At 41.3% G+C, this 21,249-nt stretch overlaps 1 protein-coding gene across 4 annotated transcripts in view; it reads right to left on the minus strand.

Annotated features, from left to right (window-relative positions):
• Window positions 1–561: 561 nt before the first annotated feature.
• The window catches only part of LOC146175577 (tRNA (32-2'-O)-methyltransferase regulator THADA), a 38,044-nt gene continuing 17,356 nt past the window's right edge, over window positions 562–21,249 (minus strand). For all 4 annotated transcript variants that reach the window (XM_084581976.1, XM_084581977.1, XM_084581975.1 and 1 more), the window contains 18 exons: window positions 19,122–19,310; window positions 18,547–18,719; window positions 17,920–18,054; window positions 17,040–17,144; window positions 16,307–16,417; window positions 15,458–15,704; window positions 14,403–14,619; window positions 13,090–13,317; window positions 12,422–12,623; window positions 10,599–10,802; window positions 9,219–9,463; window positions 7,979–8,176; window positions 7,006–7,102; window positions 6,228–6,260; window positions 5,635–5,756; window positions 3,600–3,684; window positions 2,508–2,646; window positions 562–832 (listed from right to left, as the gene is read on the minus strand). In XM_084581976.1, the coding sequence (XP_084438102.1) occupies window positions 582–832; window positions 2,508–2,646; window positions 3,600–3,684; window positions 5,635–5,756; window positions 6,228–6,260; window positions 7,006–7,102; window positions 7,979–8,176; window positions 9,219–9,463; window positions 10,599–10,802; window positions 12,422–12,623; window positions 13,090–13,317; window positions 14,403–14,619; window positions 15,458–15,704; window positions 16,307–16,417; window positions 17,040–17,144; window positions 17,920–18,054; window positions 18,547–18,719; window positions 19,122–19,310 (2,981 nt within the window). In that variant the 3' untranslated portion in view covers window positions 562–581. The remainder of the gene's footprint in view (window positions 833–2,507; window positions 2,647–3,599; window positions 3,685–5,634; window positions 5,757–6,227; window positions 6,261–7,005; window positions 7,103–7,978; window positions 8,177–9,218; window positions 9,464–10,598; window positions 10,803–12,421; window positions 12,624–13,089; window positions 13,318–14,402; window positions 14,620–15,457; window positions 15,705–16,306; window positions 16,418–17,039; window positions 17,145–17,919; window positions 18,055–18,546; window positions 18,720–19,121; window positions 19,311–21,249) is intronic.

Raw genomic sequence — 21,249 nt, forward strand, 5'->3', positions numbered from 1 at the left:
TACAGTGAACAATATGAGCTTTAGCATATAGAGACTGCAGCTGGATATTGTGAACAGGCCTCCTCCTGTCCCCTTAGCCAAGATAACATTTTATGCTTTGAAGCCCATATTGGCTGCAGAGGAGATGGACAGGTTTTGATAAGATTCGAATTCAACTGGCGTACATAATATTTGGCCATGTGGAAGGTGCTTAGGTCTCCAACAACTCAAATCGGTGTCACAATAAATGGCAAAATTTCTTAGGACTTTTCGACTTAATTATGACAATGTTCAATTACTGCAGGGGAAAGACATTCAAGTCTGATTCAGTTTATTATTAGTCCCAAATATCTAAGCCAAACCAAGAACAAGCTAAATAACAAATTTTTATTCTAGTACAGCCTGTGTAGTCAGTACTCCAGTTAGGCGAGGTGATTGTGCAAACGGAATTCTACAGGAGCGTACCCAAACATTCATGCACACATACATTACTACGACAAAACTTTCCATTTTACTTCTTTCTGAACTCTAATTTCACAACAGTCTTGCTAAAACTAAAGAAAGAATCAACAATAAGAGAGAGAGAGAGAGAGTGCATCAGTTTATTTTATGAATGACAGCCGAGCCCACAGCTCAGCAACACATACTTTTGCATGTGAGAGCTCGGTAGCCACTGTCTGCATTAGTGACTTCTCACAGACGCTCTGAACCAATGATGATGCTTTGCTGAAGGTACCAAGACTTGCTTCTTTGTTGATAAATAGAAAAGCCTGTTCAATTAGGTCTGCACGGGCTTGTAACACAGTGACAGCATGATGCAATTTTGAGCTGCCCAGAATTTGAAGATCTGAGCCTGCAAGTGTGGATTAGAGGAAAGTTACCATACGTCTACCAGTGACAGCACAACGAGAAAATTGTTTTTCATTTGTCGTAGGCATTGGGTAGCTATTTTTGCAGCTGTGCCACAGACATGCTTCCATCATTTTGGCCTGGCAAGCTGAAGGCTATGCAAATTCAGACATCAAAGCTGGTGTGGAGAAGTAATCTAGCTCCCAGTTTCACAACTTCAATGTAAGTAGTTATAGTAGTACATAGTGCAACCAAATTTTATTTATAGCAGCTTTACATCTTCCGTGAGAGCTTTTCACTCTTTTTCTGCTCATGTTGTTACATGTTTCTCATGTGACATTCATGAAAAAGCAGAATATGGTTCTCATTGCCTCGACTAAATCAATATGTACTTGATTAGAAAACATGGATAGGCATAAAAGCAGATAGTAGAACCTCGGTGATACGAATCTCACGAAGTCGCGAAAAAATTCGTATTATCCGAACATTCGTATCATCAAAATGAACAAAAATAGGTATGCAAAAGCATGGGAAAGGCAGTCGCGCGACGTGGAAAACGATCGCGATGCCGGCGATGGTATGCAGAAGCATGGGAAAGGCAGTCGCGCGACGTGTAAAACGTTCGTGATGCCGGCGATGTGCGATCCGCCAGCCTCCGCGTACTTCTCGCGGAGTGTACAGCATGACTGCAGATGGCGACATGCGGGCCGCACGGCACCGCAAACTGCCCGCTGATCGCGATCGCGGAGCCAGCAATGTCCAGTCCGTGTGCACCCGACGCATACGCCGCAACCAGCTACGACGGCGTCTGCGGTTTGTGGGCCACACGCTGCTGAAAGCTGTTCGTGGTGTGAGCCCGACAGAAAATTGAGACGTCGGTGAGGTGTGGATCACGCATCACCGCAAACTGCTCGTGTTGCGTACATACGTACATGCTGGTTTGCCAGCATGTACATAGTACATGCTGGCTATTGCGAAGTCAACGATGTGCGGCCGGTGCATAGTGCTCATGGTTGCGGTCGCAGTTCATGCATTCGTATCATCCGTAGTAGCGCGGGAAAGTGTTCGGACCATACGAAATTTTGCGCATTGTACACAATGCACTCTGGCCGAGGAATTTCATGAATTCGTATCAACCGGATTCGTATTACCAAGATCCAATTAATTAGCAATGCCAGCAAGTTACTTTTACAAATGTTATCCACAGCTGATAAAGTATCCATGTAGAGGAATTGTACTAAGTTCCTGAGGTTGTTGACCACATTCAGCTAAAGTATATTTTTCTTTTCAACAAAAGAGGTCAAAATTACGCTCACATGCCTAACTGTGGAAGCGTTCAAGCAAAGGAATCGGCACCAAGATAGAGCATTTACGTAGCAACAGTAGCAACATGAACTCTCACTAGTGCCTGTGTCTCATTTCGGATTGGATTAGCGTTGGCCAGGATTAATACAGAATTCAGGGCTTATGGATGGCACCCCTCTTTCCTCCCTTCTATCTACAGTCTAACAGGTTGCAGAAACCAATATAAGCCAGCATATTAAGCCTAACAAATGTAGCATGCTTAATGCTGCACCCACAAATGCAATAACCATAGAGTTCCAGAAATGTGGGAAAATGCACCTTTCAAACCTCCCCTGTACTTGCAACTAGTGACAACTGAGGTGTAGCAAACTTACCAGGACATTGACCAGAGCACATAATAAACTTGTCAAGAGCTCGGGACGTTGCTTTAAGCTCATCTGCTGCTCTTGTGGCTTCACACAGAAGAAAGCTTGTCATGTCATGCCCCTTCTGCAATGCTGCCTCCAGTGCCATCTGCACCAGAATATAAGTAATCAGCAGCATCAACTCGGTCCCAGGTTCATGGGAACGCACGAGAGAAGCCACAACATAAGGCAGTTGTACGCAAGGCGAATTCTTACTCCACAAAGCACGATTCTGGTACCATAAGAAAGAAGAAAAATCTCAAATGTGATCACGGTATAGCAGAGCAAGCTCTAGGTCAGCTACAAAAAAATTCTAGAGGGCACTTTGGACCACTAAAGTGCGATGAGGCGAAAGTCATTATAGCGGGGTGGATCCATAGCCCTCCACTACGACACCTTTATCTCCCTCTCTTCTTTCACTCCCACCAAAGGTACATGTGTCAGCGGATAATTGTGACATATACTGCGCCTTTTCTATCCTGTAAACCAATTTCAAATGCCGCTGATGCCTGCTGTACTAACGCCTCCTAGACATCTGGGTCTGCTTCTGTTTGCTGTGTGGTATGGCGTTCGAGGAAGCGCCAAATAAAAGGCGCCGCACGGACTCCTGGATCGGACGCCTAGCGGGGTAAGCTTCGTATATGCATGAATAGCCTGGTGATGTCATGACGGTACACCGCGCGCCCCTTATTGAACACAGCCAGCATTAATTTCATTGAACGCATTAAAGTTCACCGACGTTCTATAATTCGTTCACAGGAAAGGAAAGGCGCAGTATCTGACACTCGTGGAATCCCGCTATCATCCTCACTAGACAAAGGGAATTATGAAGAGTGTTTCACGATCCGGGGCGTGGCACAGTTGGTAAAGCGCTCGGTTGATGGAGATCCGAGGGATGGAGGTTCGATTCCCGGTGGAGACAAGGTTTATCTATTTATTTTTAACTATCTCCTTCGAAAGTGTGACACCTTCTGCCGACAGCCTCTACTGACAGCTCTTGCTGACAACGATGAGGCACTGAAGGTTTTCGCCTTAATATTTCACACAATGCCGCACTCTCACCTTAGTGCCTCGAAGTATCAGCAGGGAAACTACTGCTGGCTCAATGAAGACACCACTTTCATCTTGTTCAAAGAGACTTCCCACGCTGCAACAACCACACATAGAGAGTTTCGTCAGCAGGCCAGCCATAACAATTGTAAGACTCAAGCCAGTGAAAAACAAGATTCTAATGCTACCATACCTCAGAGTTGATACCAACATAAGAGCATGAACATAGCAATGATTAGCAGCTGATGTTTTGCAGCACTTGTCAAGCATGATCAGCCAATTAAAGGTTGCTTCATCAAAAAAGAATCTGCAATCCTGTGAACTATGAACCCTACTACAAACTAGATCAGTTATTGATGCTGTTCATAAAAGGACAAACATGTCTTTTTGAGTCATACAAGGTTGTTTTTAGCTGCTGCTTCTGGTTGGGGCATTAAAGATAGCACATATTTAGAGAAAGGTCCGCAGGTATGCTCTGCGCTTTCATTTCAAACCGCAATAAATGCTTTTTGTGAGCATGACACAGGCATTCACTGATAATTTATGCTAAATACTGCTGCATCTACATAAAATGTGCCTGAAAATAGCAACATCGAGCATCAGGAAAAAAGAAAGGCACTACTGAAATGGAATCACTATTACTGTCTTCGTTTTTTGCATATTACAGACAGTTCAGTCACTCAAAACTCTAACTTGACCCTTTTGCAACTTACTGCTTGCACATTAGGTGTAAAACCTAACAGCACTACTTGCTCAGACCGACTAAGTCAGAAACATGAAACATGCCTCTAGGGATATGCTTTATAAGCAATGATGTTGACTAGTACAGTTGCATGTGCTTTTGCGACTTAAAGGGCCACTGACCGCCATAAGTTCAAAAATGTTTTTAGACTTGGTTGTTGCGTGGCACTACCTTCGAAACATGCAGCTACAAGCTTTTGTTTTTCAGAAGACTAATTAACAGCAGAGTTAGCCGTAAAAGTCAATCTACATCACCATGCTCCTCTCCGTCCCTCCATCTCTAAAGAATTTCCCTCTCCTGCCTGGTCGACTAGCCCCCGTAAGCAAAATTCACTGTCCTCCTCCGGCTTTAATGGGAAGCATGCATCTGGTGGAGTATGTCAAAAGCCGATGTCATGGCCCGCTTTGGCGGGTATTTTTTTCTTGCTTTTTGCTATTCGGGCAGTTCTGAAATGCAGGGAAGAAGGGCTCCTAGGCGATGTTTTGCTCGAATGTCGGGAAGAAAGCTTCTTGGTGGCATGCTTGTTTTATCACATCACTTTATTTTCCTTAAAGCCCCACTCAAGGGTGTTACATAAACGCAGACGCGGGTACCCCTTCGGCATTTCTTATAAAAACACGACTGTGCATGTATGCTTGTCTCGGTATGGTTGTGTTTCTTCTGTGCATATGGGTCTTTTCTCTGTTCATGATTATGCATTATGTAAGAGTGGCACAGAACACTGTGAAACATACATGGACTAGGACAAGAAACTTATTTTTTTTTTGTGCGGTTGTGTGCGAGTGCAAAAATGAAACACGCGATGGAAAAACATGCTTAAGACAAGCAGGGCCTACCTCCAATACCTGACAGAAGCACTAGGCTTCTTTGTTTAAAATATCATACCCTAATCAGTGGTCTCTTAAGCTTTTGATGTTTGGGATGAAATGAAGAGACACCACTAACAACTGTGTCGAGTGTGCTCAGCCAAATCCTTGAGGCCAGAGACACCATCTGTAATGTGATGGCACGTGACAGTGGTGTCACGATCATTCATTTTCATGTGACGCCACCATCACGTAACATATGAGGCTGACGTGCAACTAATCACGTGATGAGACAGGTCAGTGAAACTCACATGCAAACTAAGCCACTGGCAGCTTCGTTGTAAAAGTACATGCTATGTACAGGCAGAAGGAGTGCTCGATCACCTCCAAGTAAGAAAGTGTACAACCTCATTGTGGTGCAATAATGCAAAATGACAGCAATTGCATTGTGATGCAAGGAGGAGATAGCAGAAATCGCCAAGAGCAAGTGAGGACTTACGTGGGATGCAAAAGCTGCTCCAGCTCGTCTGTAGATGGGCTACTCCGACAAAGCTCACCCCACAAAAACTTGGCCCACTCTGCTTCGTCTCCAGTGGTTAGCAGCATCTTTCTGAAAAGATCCTGCACCAGCAGAACACAGTTACCTGCGCTAAGACTAGCCCAGTACCTACCTCTCAAGCCGGACTAGGTTTTGCAAGTCTGTTTATTTTGAAATATGTGTGATAAGACCGCCTGGGAAATATTTTCGATGCAACACCACTTTCAATCAGAACAGGTACAGCTTTCTTGGCCATGCAGTGAAGCTCTGCCTCAGACAGAATATATGATCTTGAAATTAGAAAAAAAAAAAAAAAAAGATAATATGCCAAAAAGAATATAAAGTTAAGAACCACTTATACAATTCCAGGAGCCATGCAAACTTGTTCACCAAATGAATGGCAAAAACAAACTATACTTTCAATCCTGAGCTATTCCGAGATACTCATTATGAAGGTATTCTGCCGCAAAGTTCCCAATAAGTGGAGAGTTAAGAAATAACTGCATGTGACATCCCCTGCTGATAACAAGTATATGCAAATCTGTCATACTCACATCTGCAGCTACATTGGCCTGAATGGGAAGTGACTGCAAAGACAAGGAAGGAACCAAAAGAAAAATAAAATGACCACAAAGCTCACAGCAAGTTATGTGCATTAACATGTTCAGGCATACTTACTGCAGTGCACAAGCAGCCTAGGAATAGGTACTTCTGGCAGTGCATAGTAGAGTTCTTGCAGATCATGAATCTACTTCAGACCCCTAAATTTAAATGCTAATTTTCTGCCTCAGCCAGATAATCTAAAAAACGGTAATGGCAACAGTGACTAGTACATACTAATATCTTGAAAGGCATTACGGTTAGTAAATATTGGTCACCATTAAAGCAGTGCTAACTACACATTTCATGGAACAAGTAGCAAAACCCAGGGGCCACTGATTAAAGTGGAAATATACCATATGCACACATAAAGGTTATATAGTGAAAGATCTGAACTGAACCTTTATTTTTTTTCTCCTGTCATCAAGGGCATCACAGAAATTTCATGGAATCTTCGAAATTCCGCAGTCATCAAATATGGTCACAATTGGCGGCAAGACCTGTTATCTAACCTTTTGTAAATGTTTCAGGCATTTTGGAGAAGCACAGATAGTCTGAAAGGAGCAAAGTACTTGGAGAACCCTTAGATAGTCTGAAAGGAGTAAAGTGATATGGCCAATCAATGCAACAAGTGTTTTTGCTCTTGTATCTAAAACCAATTTATTTAATGTTGCTTGGCTGTCACATTAAACAAAATCTATTACAGTTATGCTTATTAAAATGCAACAGCACCTGCAATTCAGTATCTTGCAGCGGCAATGCGGCAGCAGCTTCAGAGCGGACTTGTGGATCTTCGTCTTGAAGGAGCTGAAGAACTGTGCTGAACAAGCTGCGAATCGAGAACAGCAATTTTCTACACAGCACTCTCTGTAGAACAGTGCGACACGTGCACGTTCATTACAGGTTATTGGAGCCATAGAAAATAAGATGTATGACAGTAATTATAAAATATTCTCAGACACTGTGATGCTGGTAATGTTCTTGCCATTTCATCTACTTGCAATTATTAATTTTGATCCCCTACACAACAAAGAAAGATGGATGTTGTCATATTATGCACATATATATATATATATATATATACATGTATGTTAAATGACAGGAAGCTATGAGTTTCATGAAAAGCACCCACGCTATAACTGTGCACATACTTGAACAATTTGCACTTAGCAGTTTTATGAATACCCTGTCAAAGGTTCGTAGTATACATGTTGACAACGTTCAGGGCGATGGAGCAGTTTCGAACGCTGCAATGTATTGCTCCTGCATATTTACGCATATATTCGTGGTTTTTAGGCATTCAGATATTAAAATTAGCTTAAATCATTTACCAGGTTCATTAACAAACCTCCCAGCCTTCTGAATTTCTGTGATCAAGGAACCATCAGTGATGAGGTCCTGGAGGTTCATAACTTTCATATGACATTTTCAACATCTGAGAATCAATGGGCTAACACCATTACAACCAAATGCAACCAAAAGGGCTCAAGAATGGTCTATACTACAATATGTTAGGGGCTTTAGCAGCTTTCACAGGAAGAGTGTTGCATATAGAACTAGATGGTACATGCCCACATAGAAACACTAAAGAAATGAGTACTTGGCTCTAAGTTCACCAGAACAGTATTTTATCTCATGAATGTCCACGTGTGTGCTACTACAAAGCAGTCTGCAAAGAGCTTTCGGTAGAGGCAAGGAGAATCACCTTTGAAGATGTCTGAATTTCTGTGGCTGGCACTTGTGGGCAGCCCAATTGAAGACCGTGCTGCCTGCGACATGTAGCGATCTCGCTGCATGCATTCGAAGGATATCCACCGTTGCCGCCAGCTTTGCGTCATTATCCACAGCAGATGTGACGGCAAGAAGCCATGAGTCAACGCTTGTTTCAATGTTCGATGAATCACTGAAAAATATCAGGTGAGCACTCATATTGTTACGCACTTTCTCAAAGTTACAGTACCTCTTCCTTTACATAATTGCTCTCTTAGCAGAACACGCTACTCACGCAATTTATTAAAAGCTATGCTTCAAACTTGCATTCAATTTAGTTTACTTTTATGCACCTGGCACGGCTGCTTGCTTCATCTCTCTAGTAAAAACAGAAAGTAAGAGTTGTCTTAAAACAGGTTGCTGATAAGACTAGCAACACCATTTGCTACTGAAAAGCAAAGCTAGTAACATGACGACATGTCCTCCTTTATGCTCTTCTGCGCTTCCATACCTCAACATGAACGCTGCCTTATCTGACCTTATTCATACAAGACGGTGCCTTTTGGCTGAGAGTAGTGACAACCATAGTCACTGCTATCACAAAACAGCTTCAGGTCCTGAATATATATATATAAAATGAATTGGCAGTGCTCTTCTGGCAATAAATGTCAGATGAGATAGTATAATGCTTTTCAGCAAGACACAATATATGCAGTCATAAAGAAAATATTACGTTTCTTTATCTCCTCCTGTATTATTATGCCAGCTGAAGGGTTAATGCGGGAACCAATGTCTCCTGTTCCAAGTATTTCTTCTGTATACTCAGCATCAGCAGTTCTGCAGGAGGCAATGCTGCACGACTTGACTAATGCATCTTCTCAATGCTTTATTAATGATCTAGCAGGCACAATGAAGGATGCAAGGTCTCTGCACCAAGTTCCACTGGGGCTACTTATTAGTACTACTATTCATTTAACTTTCTTTACAAGCCACAAATGCAAAAAAAAAAAAAAACCCTTAGTTGCTAAACTAGACTGTGGATTAGTTAAAACATGCAGCAAGTGTCACTGCCCCTCTTGATTTTCTTCTATTTTTTTTTTCTTCCTCTTCCTCTCGTCTTTATACTTGGTTTGCCCTGGCTTGTGGATTTCTAGAGCTAAATACAATTTGCTTCATCTACACAGCCACTCAAGGTTGGGTCTCAAAACAACTTTTGCCTTACAACAAACACTCACCCCTCAACATCTTCTAGGCAGTGCTTCAAGCAGAGTGACCACACCACCAGAGACAGGGCTCTGACTGTTGTGCCCACTGCAAAGGATGGCTCGGTAGCAATGCGCTGCAGCTTTGTGAGCCAGCTGGTGTTGACCGATTGGCTGGCCACCAAGGGCCGGCGCAAGAGCACTTCCAACAGCTCCAGGGCTTCGGCCAAGTGCACTGGCAACCCTAGACCAGTGTTCAAATAAGTTCCAAGTGTCATCTGAAACACAATAAAAAGGTGACATATTACTGCAGTTGCACAGCCCATTAATGAGCACTGACTAGTAAGTCTCTAGGCCGCAACAGAATGGTGAATAAGTGTGGTTTCTGAGAGAATATTTAAATGCAGATTCAAAGAATGCACGACTAAAATTTTTAGGCTAACATGCCAATGAAATGATACAGTGCCTGCTAACCCTTCATACGTTGTGAGCTGCGTGCATGTGACATGCATACTATTCGTAAACCTGCCCTCAGCATGGCTCTAGAAACTAAATGTAATCCCTTTTATAGCATTCTGACCACCATGTTTTGCAGAAAAAAATGAGTTGACTAAACAGTGGTACTAATAACGTCTCAAAAGAAAAGACCCCAAATGTGGTATGTTTGCATCTCATATCGATGTATAAGTAAACTTGCATCAGAAATGAAACTTGCTTCAAGAAGTATTATCAGCTGGCTGTTGCAAAAGGTTGAAAAGCTGAGCTACTTTTGAAATTGATCTCTTCCTGTCAAAATGGTCCTCGTCAAGTTAAACTGTGCACTTACACTTGTAAAATGCACAAGTTTGTTAGCGAAAGATAAATACCTTAAGCTGAATCGTTTTCTTTTTAATAATTTGGTAGCATTCAGCATGCAAAAATATAGCACATAGATTTAGACCACTGCCCATTTGTAGACGTTTGAAGATGGCAAGAAAAATGTGTCACATTGTAATACAAAGGGTTAAGTGCATATCTATTAAATTTCTTTTGAAAAGCACGACAATTTACAGCACAGGTGGAACGAAAATTCAAATAAGGCTGAAGAAAAAAAGAGCCTTCAGCCAACTCGCAAATCGTACAGCCCACACGACAATGAGAAGAGCTGGGCAGTGTAATACGAAATAAAACAACAGAGACTACAAAACTGCCAAATACTAATAAGCCAGAACTGCATAATAATGCTGCAGCAGCTACATTTAGATCCCAGATTTGATGCAAGTACCAGCGTTTAGTAAATTTTAAATTCACAGCAAACAGACTTTCAAGACAAAGCCTTGTGGCTGAATGACTACAATATCCAGCCACACTGTGGTAAACAAACTAAAAAAGTGAGCCAGTATAAAAACAAGATTAAACCGTGATTAAACTTACCACAACTTGGCACCACACCTCAGGTGCAATTTCTGAGTCTGGCTGCCGTGCTTTGTGCAGCAGAAACTCAAGAGCAGGTTCCATAACAACCTGGCATTCTGTTCCTTTCTGCAGTATTGTAACGATTTCTGAAGGACACAGACACTCCGCTTGCCTTAGCAACCATTTCGTTTGCCGTTGTCTCCACGTCACAATGCCAGGCAGCTAGGATTAGGTACAATGGATAGAAGGCATCATACACGCCTTTCACATGAAACATTCACAGACTTAGCAAAGAACTTTTAGCATTGACAAATTTTTTTATGTGTCAAAAACACAGCAAAATATATAATGCATAACTTTTTCAGTACATTGGCATTTATATGTTCACTGTCCATCAAAATACAGTCATCGAAGCTAAGATTTCACCTACACCTCTGCATTAAGTAGCCGGATGCAAGAGCCAGTAAGCCACAGCTTGAAGGTACCAGAAATAAAACGTAAATCAAAAGCTGCAGAGTGTGTTCAAAAACACAACTGTAGGCAAGCCATTAGAAGCGGTGCTAGACTCAATGTCGCCTGTCAATGTAAGTACATTGCTGCAAAGTGAGCACAATATCCAACACACTGGGAATCGGCTTGATTAATTTTAGTTTGGCTTTGTTTTGTTTAATTTGTGGGGTTTACGTTCCAAAGCGACTCGGGCTATGAGACGCTTTCGACCACGTGGGGTTTTCTTAATGTGCCCCAATATCACTCAGAACACAGGCGCCTTGCACCTTAATTGAAAAGTGGCCCTCGTGGCTGGGATTCGATCCCGCATCCTTGGGCACAGTAGTCGAGGGCCTTGACCACTGCACCCCCGCGGCTAGTCAGTCATTTTGGATATGAGAATGACTAATAAGAAGGTCCCGAGATCATCAGTATTAGGATGATGAAAACCAGTCTCTTTCCCTGACAGAAATTTTGGACACACCACCAAGCACTGACAGACCAGGCCAAAATAGCCCAGTTGCTAACCTCACTATGAGGCAACCACAACACCGCAGTTTCTTAATACTGACAAGCAGTAACTTGCAGTCATTATACCCTAAAGGGGCCCTGCAATTCTTTGTGAACATAGTAAATAAATTCACTAAATTGCTAGGCTGTGTTATTATGAACATCTGAGGCAAACAACACACTTCCGCATGCAAAAGAGAACTCACGATTGCACTTGAAAGTTGACAAACCCTTTCTGTCTATTTCTGCATACTTGCGCATTCCTCCATGTCATGCACCTACGTATGCTGGCTAAGAAAGGGATATTGGTCAGATCTTTTCCAATGGCACGTGACTATCATGACTGCTTTATTTCATATTTTCAATATAATATGCATTAAAGAAATTCTTGATTGAGGAACATGTGTGAGGCAGATTCCAGGCATACCACAACATTATTGAATAGTGTTCCAGGGCTCTTCAACAGTCATGAGGTCAAGGTGGTAACTAAATGAGCTGTTGAAAAGGAACTGCTATTTACATTTCTCAAAATTCGATCGTTAATGTCCGAGTTACATTGTGTATAGAACATTTAGTGTGTGCTTGCTCATCCTTGTAATACCAGCAGATCTTTACTAAACAAGGAATGTCATGAATTTAGTTTCACTTGCTGGGGTTCTGCTACTGTAATCAAAAAGTGTAACTTAAGTAAGCTATTTTCAAAAATAAAATTGAATTTTAATTTAACTGTGACTATGAGACTGAACTGCCAAAAACAAAAGGAGTATTTCTGATGTTCTCGACAGAAACAAGCACTTGCATTTTTAAGGGCACAAGGGTGGGTGCATTTACAAGGTCCTTACCTCCTTATGAGTGGGACTCTCTGCAATGTCCAACATGAATGACGTATGCAGGCTAGCTCGCCACTCACTGCTATTATTTTCACTGAATAACTGATCAAACAGGTTCACAACCTCCACCCTCACAAAAAAGTTGGATGAGAGGGCCCAGGACAAGCTGTTGTAACCACTGCCTTTGCAGAACCACTTCCCAACATCCTCAATGCTGTGAAGGGAAGTAGAAAGAGAACACAAAATAAAAATGCGCTGCGCGCTCTAGAAACAGGCGCCATTTGTGCTTTAGAATGGCCTATCTCATCTTGAAACACTCGAGACAAAGTATAATTCATATCACGCATACTAAACTCCATGTACTAATTTCAAAAAGTAATTTTGAGCTGCAAAGCTGCTCATTGATCGCAATTCTTTTCTTTTTTTTTTTCTCGAGCTCATAACTTCTATACTAAGCAATTATCCCTCTCAGTCCTCAGAATTTTATCACGGACTAGAGTAAGAAAACAGAGGCAACAGATTAAAATAAATGCTTTTTAAATTTGCACCATTTTTAATACAGCCATTGCATATTTATCGACACTCTATGGTAAGCTTCAAATTTGCTACAAAATTTTTTTAATTATATGTTTGCATCATAGGCAATGCTGTCAATAAGGTATTGGTAAATTTATACAAACCAATCTTGGTTCTTCCTCAGAAGACTGTTGACAGCATAAAGTTGGGCATGGGTTCTGTTATGCGAATCAGCATCTCTTGATTCCACAACACTTGTGAGTAACAACACAACTTCGTCAAAGGCTGACAGGCAAAATGAGGTGATGCACTTGGCGGCAAGCAGCCGCAGATTCCAAGAGCGACAACACAGGTGGTTACGTATGCGCTGTTGAAATGGCTCCAGTGACTCCCTGAAATCAACAATAAGCACGCCCATCTCTTGTCTGTGCTACACTTTATAAACAAAAGTATAACAAGTACTCTCATTTCTTACTTCACTTTAAAGAAGGTGGAATACCATATTATCAGAGAAAAGTTTAAAAAGTCTATCAATTCAAACACGACTTATGCAAGGTTTTGGTATGTTTGGATCAGATGACCCCAACTAAGCGATTTAATCATTGCTCTGTCATTTTAATTTACTACAAATTTTAACAAGTCTTGCCCCTAGAGCCAGAGTGACAATGAAAGATGAAAGAGTGTTTACATACAATACTTTTGATGGTTCACATAAGCTGTACTAAACTCTGACAGAACTACGGTGTGATATAGAGGTCTTACCACAAGACAATGGGAAGGAATACACAACCCCTATTGCACAATGCACAGATTCTTTCTGGTGCCTTTTTGGTGTACTTTTGTTCCTCAGACTAGGAGGTGGTTGAATGAGAGAGGCTTAGAGAACATAAAAAGACCTTTTAGAACAAAAAAAAGAAACCTTGCTGAACACTGTCTCGAGTGTAAGCTGGATGGGTGTCAACCTAGTTTCCAAAGGCTGTAAAACTGTCAGCAGCAATATAGAACGACTAATGTGTGAGACTAATAAAACCAGAAAAATAAAAAAATAAAATAAAAAAAAATCCTGCAAGATAGGTAAGTGTTCCATCTATATCGCACTCTCAAAGAAAGAGATTGCTTTTCTAGAAAATAGAAATAAAATTTAAGCCTTGTGATGTGTAGAGACTGGTCGCATGATAACCTGTTGGAATCATGGTTGTTCATACTCCTAGTGCTTGTAAAAATCTGTGTTTGTAATCAAAAAAATCAGTTGCAGGTTAGAGCCCACATTACCCACTTTGTTTCTCTTTGTGTCTTTGAAGCACTGCATTTTCCATCATGACAAACCAATACACCTGAACAGCCACCCTGAACACAACTAAAATTTGATGAATGTGTTTAACTGAAAATAAAGTGAACCGTACAGTCACAAAACATTGAACAGTTAATGCGGGCAGCTTCCTAATCGAGGCACCATAAGAAATGAAGTGCTGCTCACAGGAGTTGCTGGTTGCTAGAAGGAGGCTTAAGTCTTGACATGAAGTCTAAGACAAAGTACATGTCATGGCTGCCCATATTTGAGCCATCGAGCTTGTCCAGAAAGAATGAACGGAGGCCTGGAAACCTTGTAAACAGGTCCAAAGCACTCAGAGCATCATGACCAACAAACTCTTCTCTGGTCTTCTTTAGTCCTAACACACGGGGTGCTGTCACACCTAAACATAAAGAGAAAAAGAAGGCAGATACATAATAAACGGTAACAAAATATAATTGAGTGCTTAAAGCATAAGGATGCACGCAATTCCAAATAAAGACTAATTCAGTAATGCAACAGAATGCAAAACTTTACATTTCTTTAGTTTACTTCAATCTCTCATTAGTAAAACTCTTTCAGGTTACATCACAAAAAAAGAAGTGTGCAATAAAATGATGCAAATTCTGTAAATCAAAGGTATCCAAAAAGGCTCTGCAACAAAATCCTCTAACACATGCTATTCTGTGTGAAAATTAAACCAGGCATCAAATCCCTTTACCAAAAACAAGCTGGCCAAATAAATCGAAATGAAGCAGCAGCTGAGGGTAAACTTGATATAAAAATTCAGAGAGTTAAGGGGGCATATTTCCAAGGCCATATACAAATTGGTACTCAAGTAAAAAGTGAAATGGGTTCACAACTGCTAATGTTCCATGTCAACAATATATTTCAACTACTGAGACATTGGAGCCACAGAAAATGCTCCTGTATACTTTTGATCCATCCACTGTGCTCAATAAGGCTTCTATTTAGGCTAATGGGTTTGACTTATATTTGGGTTTTGACATAGAAAACATTTTGGTGGGCTAGTTTGGTGCGTGAAGAATAGGGATAATAAGAATGCAAAAACAAGGATGCGACAACACAACACAGACGGCACTGTATCGTTGTGTCCTTGTTTTTGCGCTGTTCTTATTCCCATTGTACACTTTTCATCCTTTCGACACCCGTAAACTGCAGACCCGTACATACAAGGCAAGAGAAGGGCACCACAATACACCTCAATGTACGCTACATACCATAAAGTTGATGTGCCGCATTCTTCACAATCCAAAAGGGTGATGCCAAGCCTTCAAAGCAAAACTGCAGAATGCGTCCGAGGTGCATCATCACTGCAGGCCCCAGGGACGCTGAGCTCACAATGGCACAAAGAATGTGCAGCGCCTCAGCCTGGGGAAGATCCACAGTGGTCGTCGAACCACAGGGTTGCTCGGAGCACTCTCTGATTATGCAGCTCAAATGGTCCACAGTCTGTGCCATGCTTTGCTGCAAAGACAGGTTAAAGATAAACAATTAAATGTGTACTGAAACACAGCAAAGACTTATACAGACTAGGAGAGAGGTTGAAAAATACTGTTTACATCAAAAGAAGACAAAATGGGCAAATATATAGAGATGTTCGATGCCCCTGATATATAGGCTTCCGACTTAAGACAAAACACGATTTTATTTAATTTTAGACCCCACAGATATCCAAAAGGTTGGGTTGTGCCTAATTTCCATCCTTCTGAGGCATAAGAAGGATAATCTTAACTTTGAAAGAGATGCAAAGTGGGAAAGCAGCTTGTGAGGATCAAGTAACTGCACAGCTCTTGAAAGTGAGAGAAATTATGCTAGAAAAACTGGCAGCCCTATTTACACAATGTCTCATGAGCTCTAGTGTACCAGAATCCAGGAAGAAAGCAAGCATTAACATAATCTATAACATATGGGATTTCATGGACTATAAATGATACAAACCAAACAGCTTACCGTCCACTGCCTACAAGGTATTCACAAAGGTAATTGCTAAAAGAATCAGGAAGACTTGCACTTTAATTAACTAGAGGACGAGGCATGCTTTCGTAAAGGTTACTCAAAATGCTTACCTTCACATTTCTGGCTTCACCTTCAAGCAGTGCTCTGACAAGCAACGGGAGCCCTGCTGAACGCCTTGTTATGGAAGAGGATTTCGATCTCAGGGTCAAAGATGACAGAGCCTAGAAATTGAGCATGTGCATCTCAGCCTTAAAACTTGCCACAACACTTGCATATAAAATGTGACGATCTTTGTGCTCGAGTATTAGTATTGATTCTTCATGACATGTGGCTGACACAATTTATGTCATACAGGATGAGGAAGAAAACAAAATTCTTTGCTTAAAAAAACTTCTTAACAGACACAACCACTGTCAAAAATGCATGTATGTCTCAACCCTATCCATCATCTTAATTTTGATAACCACTGATGTCTTGGCAGGAAACATTAGCCAAGACACAAAGATTTGTGCGCCTTTGTATGAAAAATACAACTCAAACATTACTCAAACAAACTGAGAATAGGAGCAAGCTATATACAATAACAATCACTTAAAGCACAAATTAGTTTTGTAACAGTCAAGAAGCAGAAAGGTAAGCAGGAGTCTGCATCAGTGTTCATGTGAAAGCCATGAAAGAAATTCGACACTATAATACCCTCCTTTGGAGGGTCTTAGGAGCAACTTGAATAAATAAATAATAAAAACATCACAGCAACGTCATGCAAGCAGGACTATATATATGCACTTAGGACATAAGAACAGTAAGGAGTGGAGCAAAGGCAAGCACAATGTGAACACGTACATTTTTCAGGAGGCTGAATGGGATACCAGATATTTCTGTGCTCTCACTGCTGGACAACAAGTGGCAGAGGCTTCTTAGTGACTCACAGCAGCTTTCAATGGCTCCCTAATGCAACGAAGAAGCAAGAATACAGAGCACAGCATGACTAATGTATCTAGCTGCATTTACAGCGCTATCTTGCATTAGATGCAATTTCCCCAGTATTCCTTCCTTCTGTGGCTTGCTTTGGACATGACAGTTCCAGTGAAAGCATTTCTCACTGACTACGCACTAAATTAACACTTTATTACATAGTAGAATATATATGGAGGAGTGTGCGGGACAATGTGCATAATAAATGACGAGAGGGAAGTGAGCATTTAGAGGAAAGAAGCTGAAAGGGACACTGAGAACAAACTAGAGTTGACTTCTGTTACAATGCTGGTGGCATTTAAACTGGTGGCATCTAAGCTGGTGGCATTTAAAAAAATGCCACCAGTTGTCTTCACATGCCACATACAAAGACATCAACCCTTTTTTTCTCGTCACAGATTTCAGCCACTCACCTCCAAACACCAGTTACCAGGTACTTTTCATCACTGCATGCCCTACGGGCGATGCAGGTATCCGAATGAATGAATGAATGAATGAATGAAATAAAGATGTGCGGTGAAAAAATAAAAGAAGAGCTCCATTTTTAAATACAACTTTCCTAACATTACATGTGACGTTTTCTGCTGAACGAACATGCCATTCAATCAGTTCATACCAAAAACAGGAAATGTACGAGGGGTTCTCAGTGTCTCTTTAACCCACATCATGCACGCTGAGGCAAATAATCTCAGAAAAATTGGCTGGCATGTCAAGGAAATGACACTGACAGTGACAAAAATGCACTCACACGATGCCTGCAGCCAGTCATGACTGCGGCCAGGGTATCTAAAATGTCATACAGTGCTTTGCCATCCAGTGGGTAAGAGATGCCATTGTCCTTGAGAGAAATAGCTGCTACAAGCTCCAATAGTGAGCAAGAGTTCTGTAAAGAACAGCGAGGAAGCAGCTTTGTATGAACACTACAACATGTAAACGACAAAATGCAATCCTCTGACACATGGACTGCTTACAGCTGGCGATTGAGGTAAATGCTAGGACAGTTCAGTAATTTGATCTGAGCTAGCTAGTAGTCAGTTCATAAATAGAGCAATAGAATGGGCTTATGTACTGCATACTTCAGCACATGAACGAAACTTCATCAGTCACAACAAATAGCCAGCATCTGTGTGCATACATTTAACATGTCTCTGCATATGAAGCTCATTCGTTTGAGATGATACAAATATTGAACGGTGCACTTTTTCTAGAACTGAGCGAAATTCATGCCATTATCATGATTCTATAGAATGTATCACATGAAGGAAACATAGCAACAATTAGAGCATGAGCTATAATTGCCTCTTAAAATGACACAGATAAACTTCAACCATACGGTCCTCAATGCAACCAAAAAGCCATTCTTTGCAGTCGTAACCTTAATGGAATGCCAACAGAATGATGTCATCCTTTCTTCAACTTCGTGGTATTCCTCTGTCGTGAATTTGACACCTGTAGCCGACTCATGACTTCTGATGAATTCCTCAAAGGCTAGGTTTGTATCCTCAAAAGAAGGTGCCACTCTGTTTGCTGCGGTAGTTGATAGTGCCCCTGAAAAGTGAAACAAACAAGCATTTGCCACTCCACGATGTCTACTTCACCACATATTGCTTGGCTGTCACGGCAGAAAATGCAGACAAGATGTTAGGATTCAAAATAATGTCAAAGAAAGCAAGCGGAAGCTGGATCTGCTCTTAGGTGCACCAATAGTAATATCCCAGAAAAGAAGTATAATAATTTTGCAAGAAAAGAAATGGGTGAAAAAAGAACAACAGAACAGCTGTTTCTCACAGTACAAGCATAAATCCAATCATAAATCCAATCATCAGGAATTTAATGCACAATGTTTAAAAGACAGCTGTAGGACAGCCAGTCAAGAGATTGCAAAACACGGGACAAATAGTGTAAAGAATCATACATCAGGCAATACCTAGTGCTGAAGTGCGTACTGACCAAGGGTCTGCTGCTTGCTCCTTGGCACCATGATGAGAAGAGCATGCAAGAGAGAGCTCTTTGCGAGACACACAGCTCTGCTGAGAATGGAGCTGAGTAGGTCATTTCCCCCATCTGCACTGCAAGCCTGTACTGTTGCCAGTATGCACTTTACATCACTAAGGCAGGTCACTAGTGTCAACAGAATTCCTGTAATAAAGACGGGAGCATCAATGAGGAATAGCTGTCAGAACAATTAGTATACCTTGTTTTGCTCACCCAATGCAGCAGTACAGAAAGGGAAGCAAAGTTATGATTGCTCCAGTGAGGACCATTACAGGAATATCAAACCTCATTAAAATTAATACTTACTAAAAATCACTAAATAGTTTCTATATAGCCAAAATCAATGATACAAAACTTCTTTAAATATGCATGCGAAAGAGGAGCAACTCAATCATTGAAGGACCAGCACCTCAGGCAATTATTAAGAAGAAGGGGGATTTTCAAAGTTTTAGTGGACATTTTTGGGGGCTCTTGCGGCAATTCCGGAGAGAGCAAAAGCAGCGCCAAATGCTAGTTAGATTGGCTTCCCCACAAAAGAAAGCTAAGGCTTACGACAGCAAACCAAATTTTAGCTCAGGCAGTTTCCCCTCATCACAGTTGTGTAACATGCAACAGTTGACCTGAGTTGGATGCTGCACCTTAGGTGACTGCGAGGCTGCAGTCATCTATGCCACAGATTCCGTAGCAATGACAACATAAGTTAGAGGAAAGAACGCTTTTCAACCATACATCTTTCACATCTTTTCTGACGAGCCTCCCCCCCCCCCCTTTAAAAAAAAAATGCACAAATACGGTATGAACGTTTGCTGTGCTATTACCAGCCAACTGTGAAGCGCGGCGAAACTTGGTAACACTTGGCGACATATCCGTTTTATGCCCAGTCACACTCTGTATACAAAGTAAAAATTGCATAAATCTGGCAGATATATTTTAGAAAGGTTTTGGAGGATTATGTCCAATATATTGAGGCTTTGTTGTAGTATAGTATGTTTATAAAGATATCCATAAACGTATGAAGTGTGATCATTAAAACTAGAAGATGGACATTTCAAATTCAATTTTTGAAATTTGGTTTTACATGAAAATGGTTAGCATTCTTGACACGCACACCACAGCTACACTCAACCAAATGAGAAAATAAGGTAAGGAAGTATGGTCCTTGGTGAGACGGTGGTGCCATATCATTAAGCAATGCAGTTTTGCATTTCCCCGCAACCTTACATGCCTCTGTGTAGACTGGGAGGCTCCACTTTTCATTACACATCATCTGCTATACTCTGCCACAACTTTTTCTGGCAGTCAAGTGGAAGTAACATGACAAAAACTTGCACTCTCTTCCTATGCAGTAGAATACAGTCTCCACTTGCCATTATAAGTTCTCTTAAAGCATTGCATATGACAACATCCATTATTTAAAGCACACAGTATATCTAACATGGCTGACAACTGCTCTGCGGTGGCTAAGTGGTTAGGGCGCCTAATTGCAAAAACCAAGAATACAGGATCGAATCCTGGCAGCAGGAGTCTCTTTTCAGAGCAGGCGAAAAGCAAGGAACTTGAGCACTGAGCAATGTCAGTGCACGTTAAAAGAACCTCAGGCCGCTGAAATTTCTGAACTTCTTCACTATGCTGTCTCTTATAGGCTGAGTTGCTTTGGGACGCTAAACACTATATAAACCAAACTAACAACTAATCAACTTCCAACATAGGAAGGAAAGGAATAATCTATTTATTACTGCAGCAAATTATCTAGGTATGTCTATACAAAAGAGACGTGAATCAACAGTGTCATCTGCTTCAGTGAATGAATGCAAAGTGAAGTAAGTTCAGCCTAACTCAATTATTTAGGACCTTTTTAAATTTTATAAGTAAAAAGTTTTTATAGCGAAAGCTACACTGCGCTAGGCATTCAAGCCGTCAGCGTGGCACCGTGTTACCATGGCACCGTGTTACCATGGCACCGTGTTACCATAGCACCCTGTGCTAGGTGGCACCGTGGAAGACGAAAAAGAAGAAGACGAAGAGCGCTCAGTCACTTGCAGCTAATGCTTTCGCTCTACATTCGGTTCAGCAGCTTTGAACT

The sequence above is a fragment of the Amblyomma maculatum genome, chromosome 10 (assembly GCF_055883805.1).
Source record: "Amblyomma maculatum isolate TAMU_Amacu chromosome 10, ASM5588380v1, whole genome shotgun sequence".
NCBI lineage: Eukaryota > Metazoa > Arthropoda > Arachnida > Ixodida > Ixodidae > Amblyomma > Amblyomma maculatum.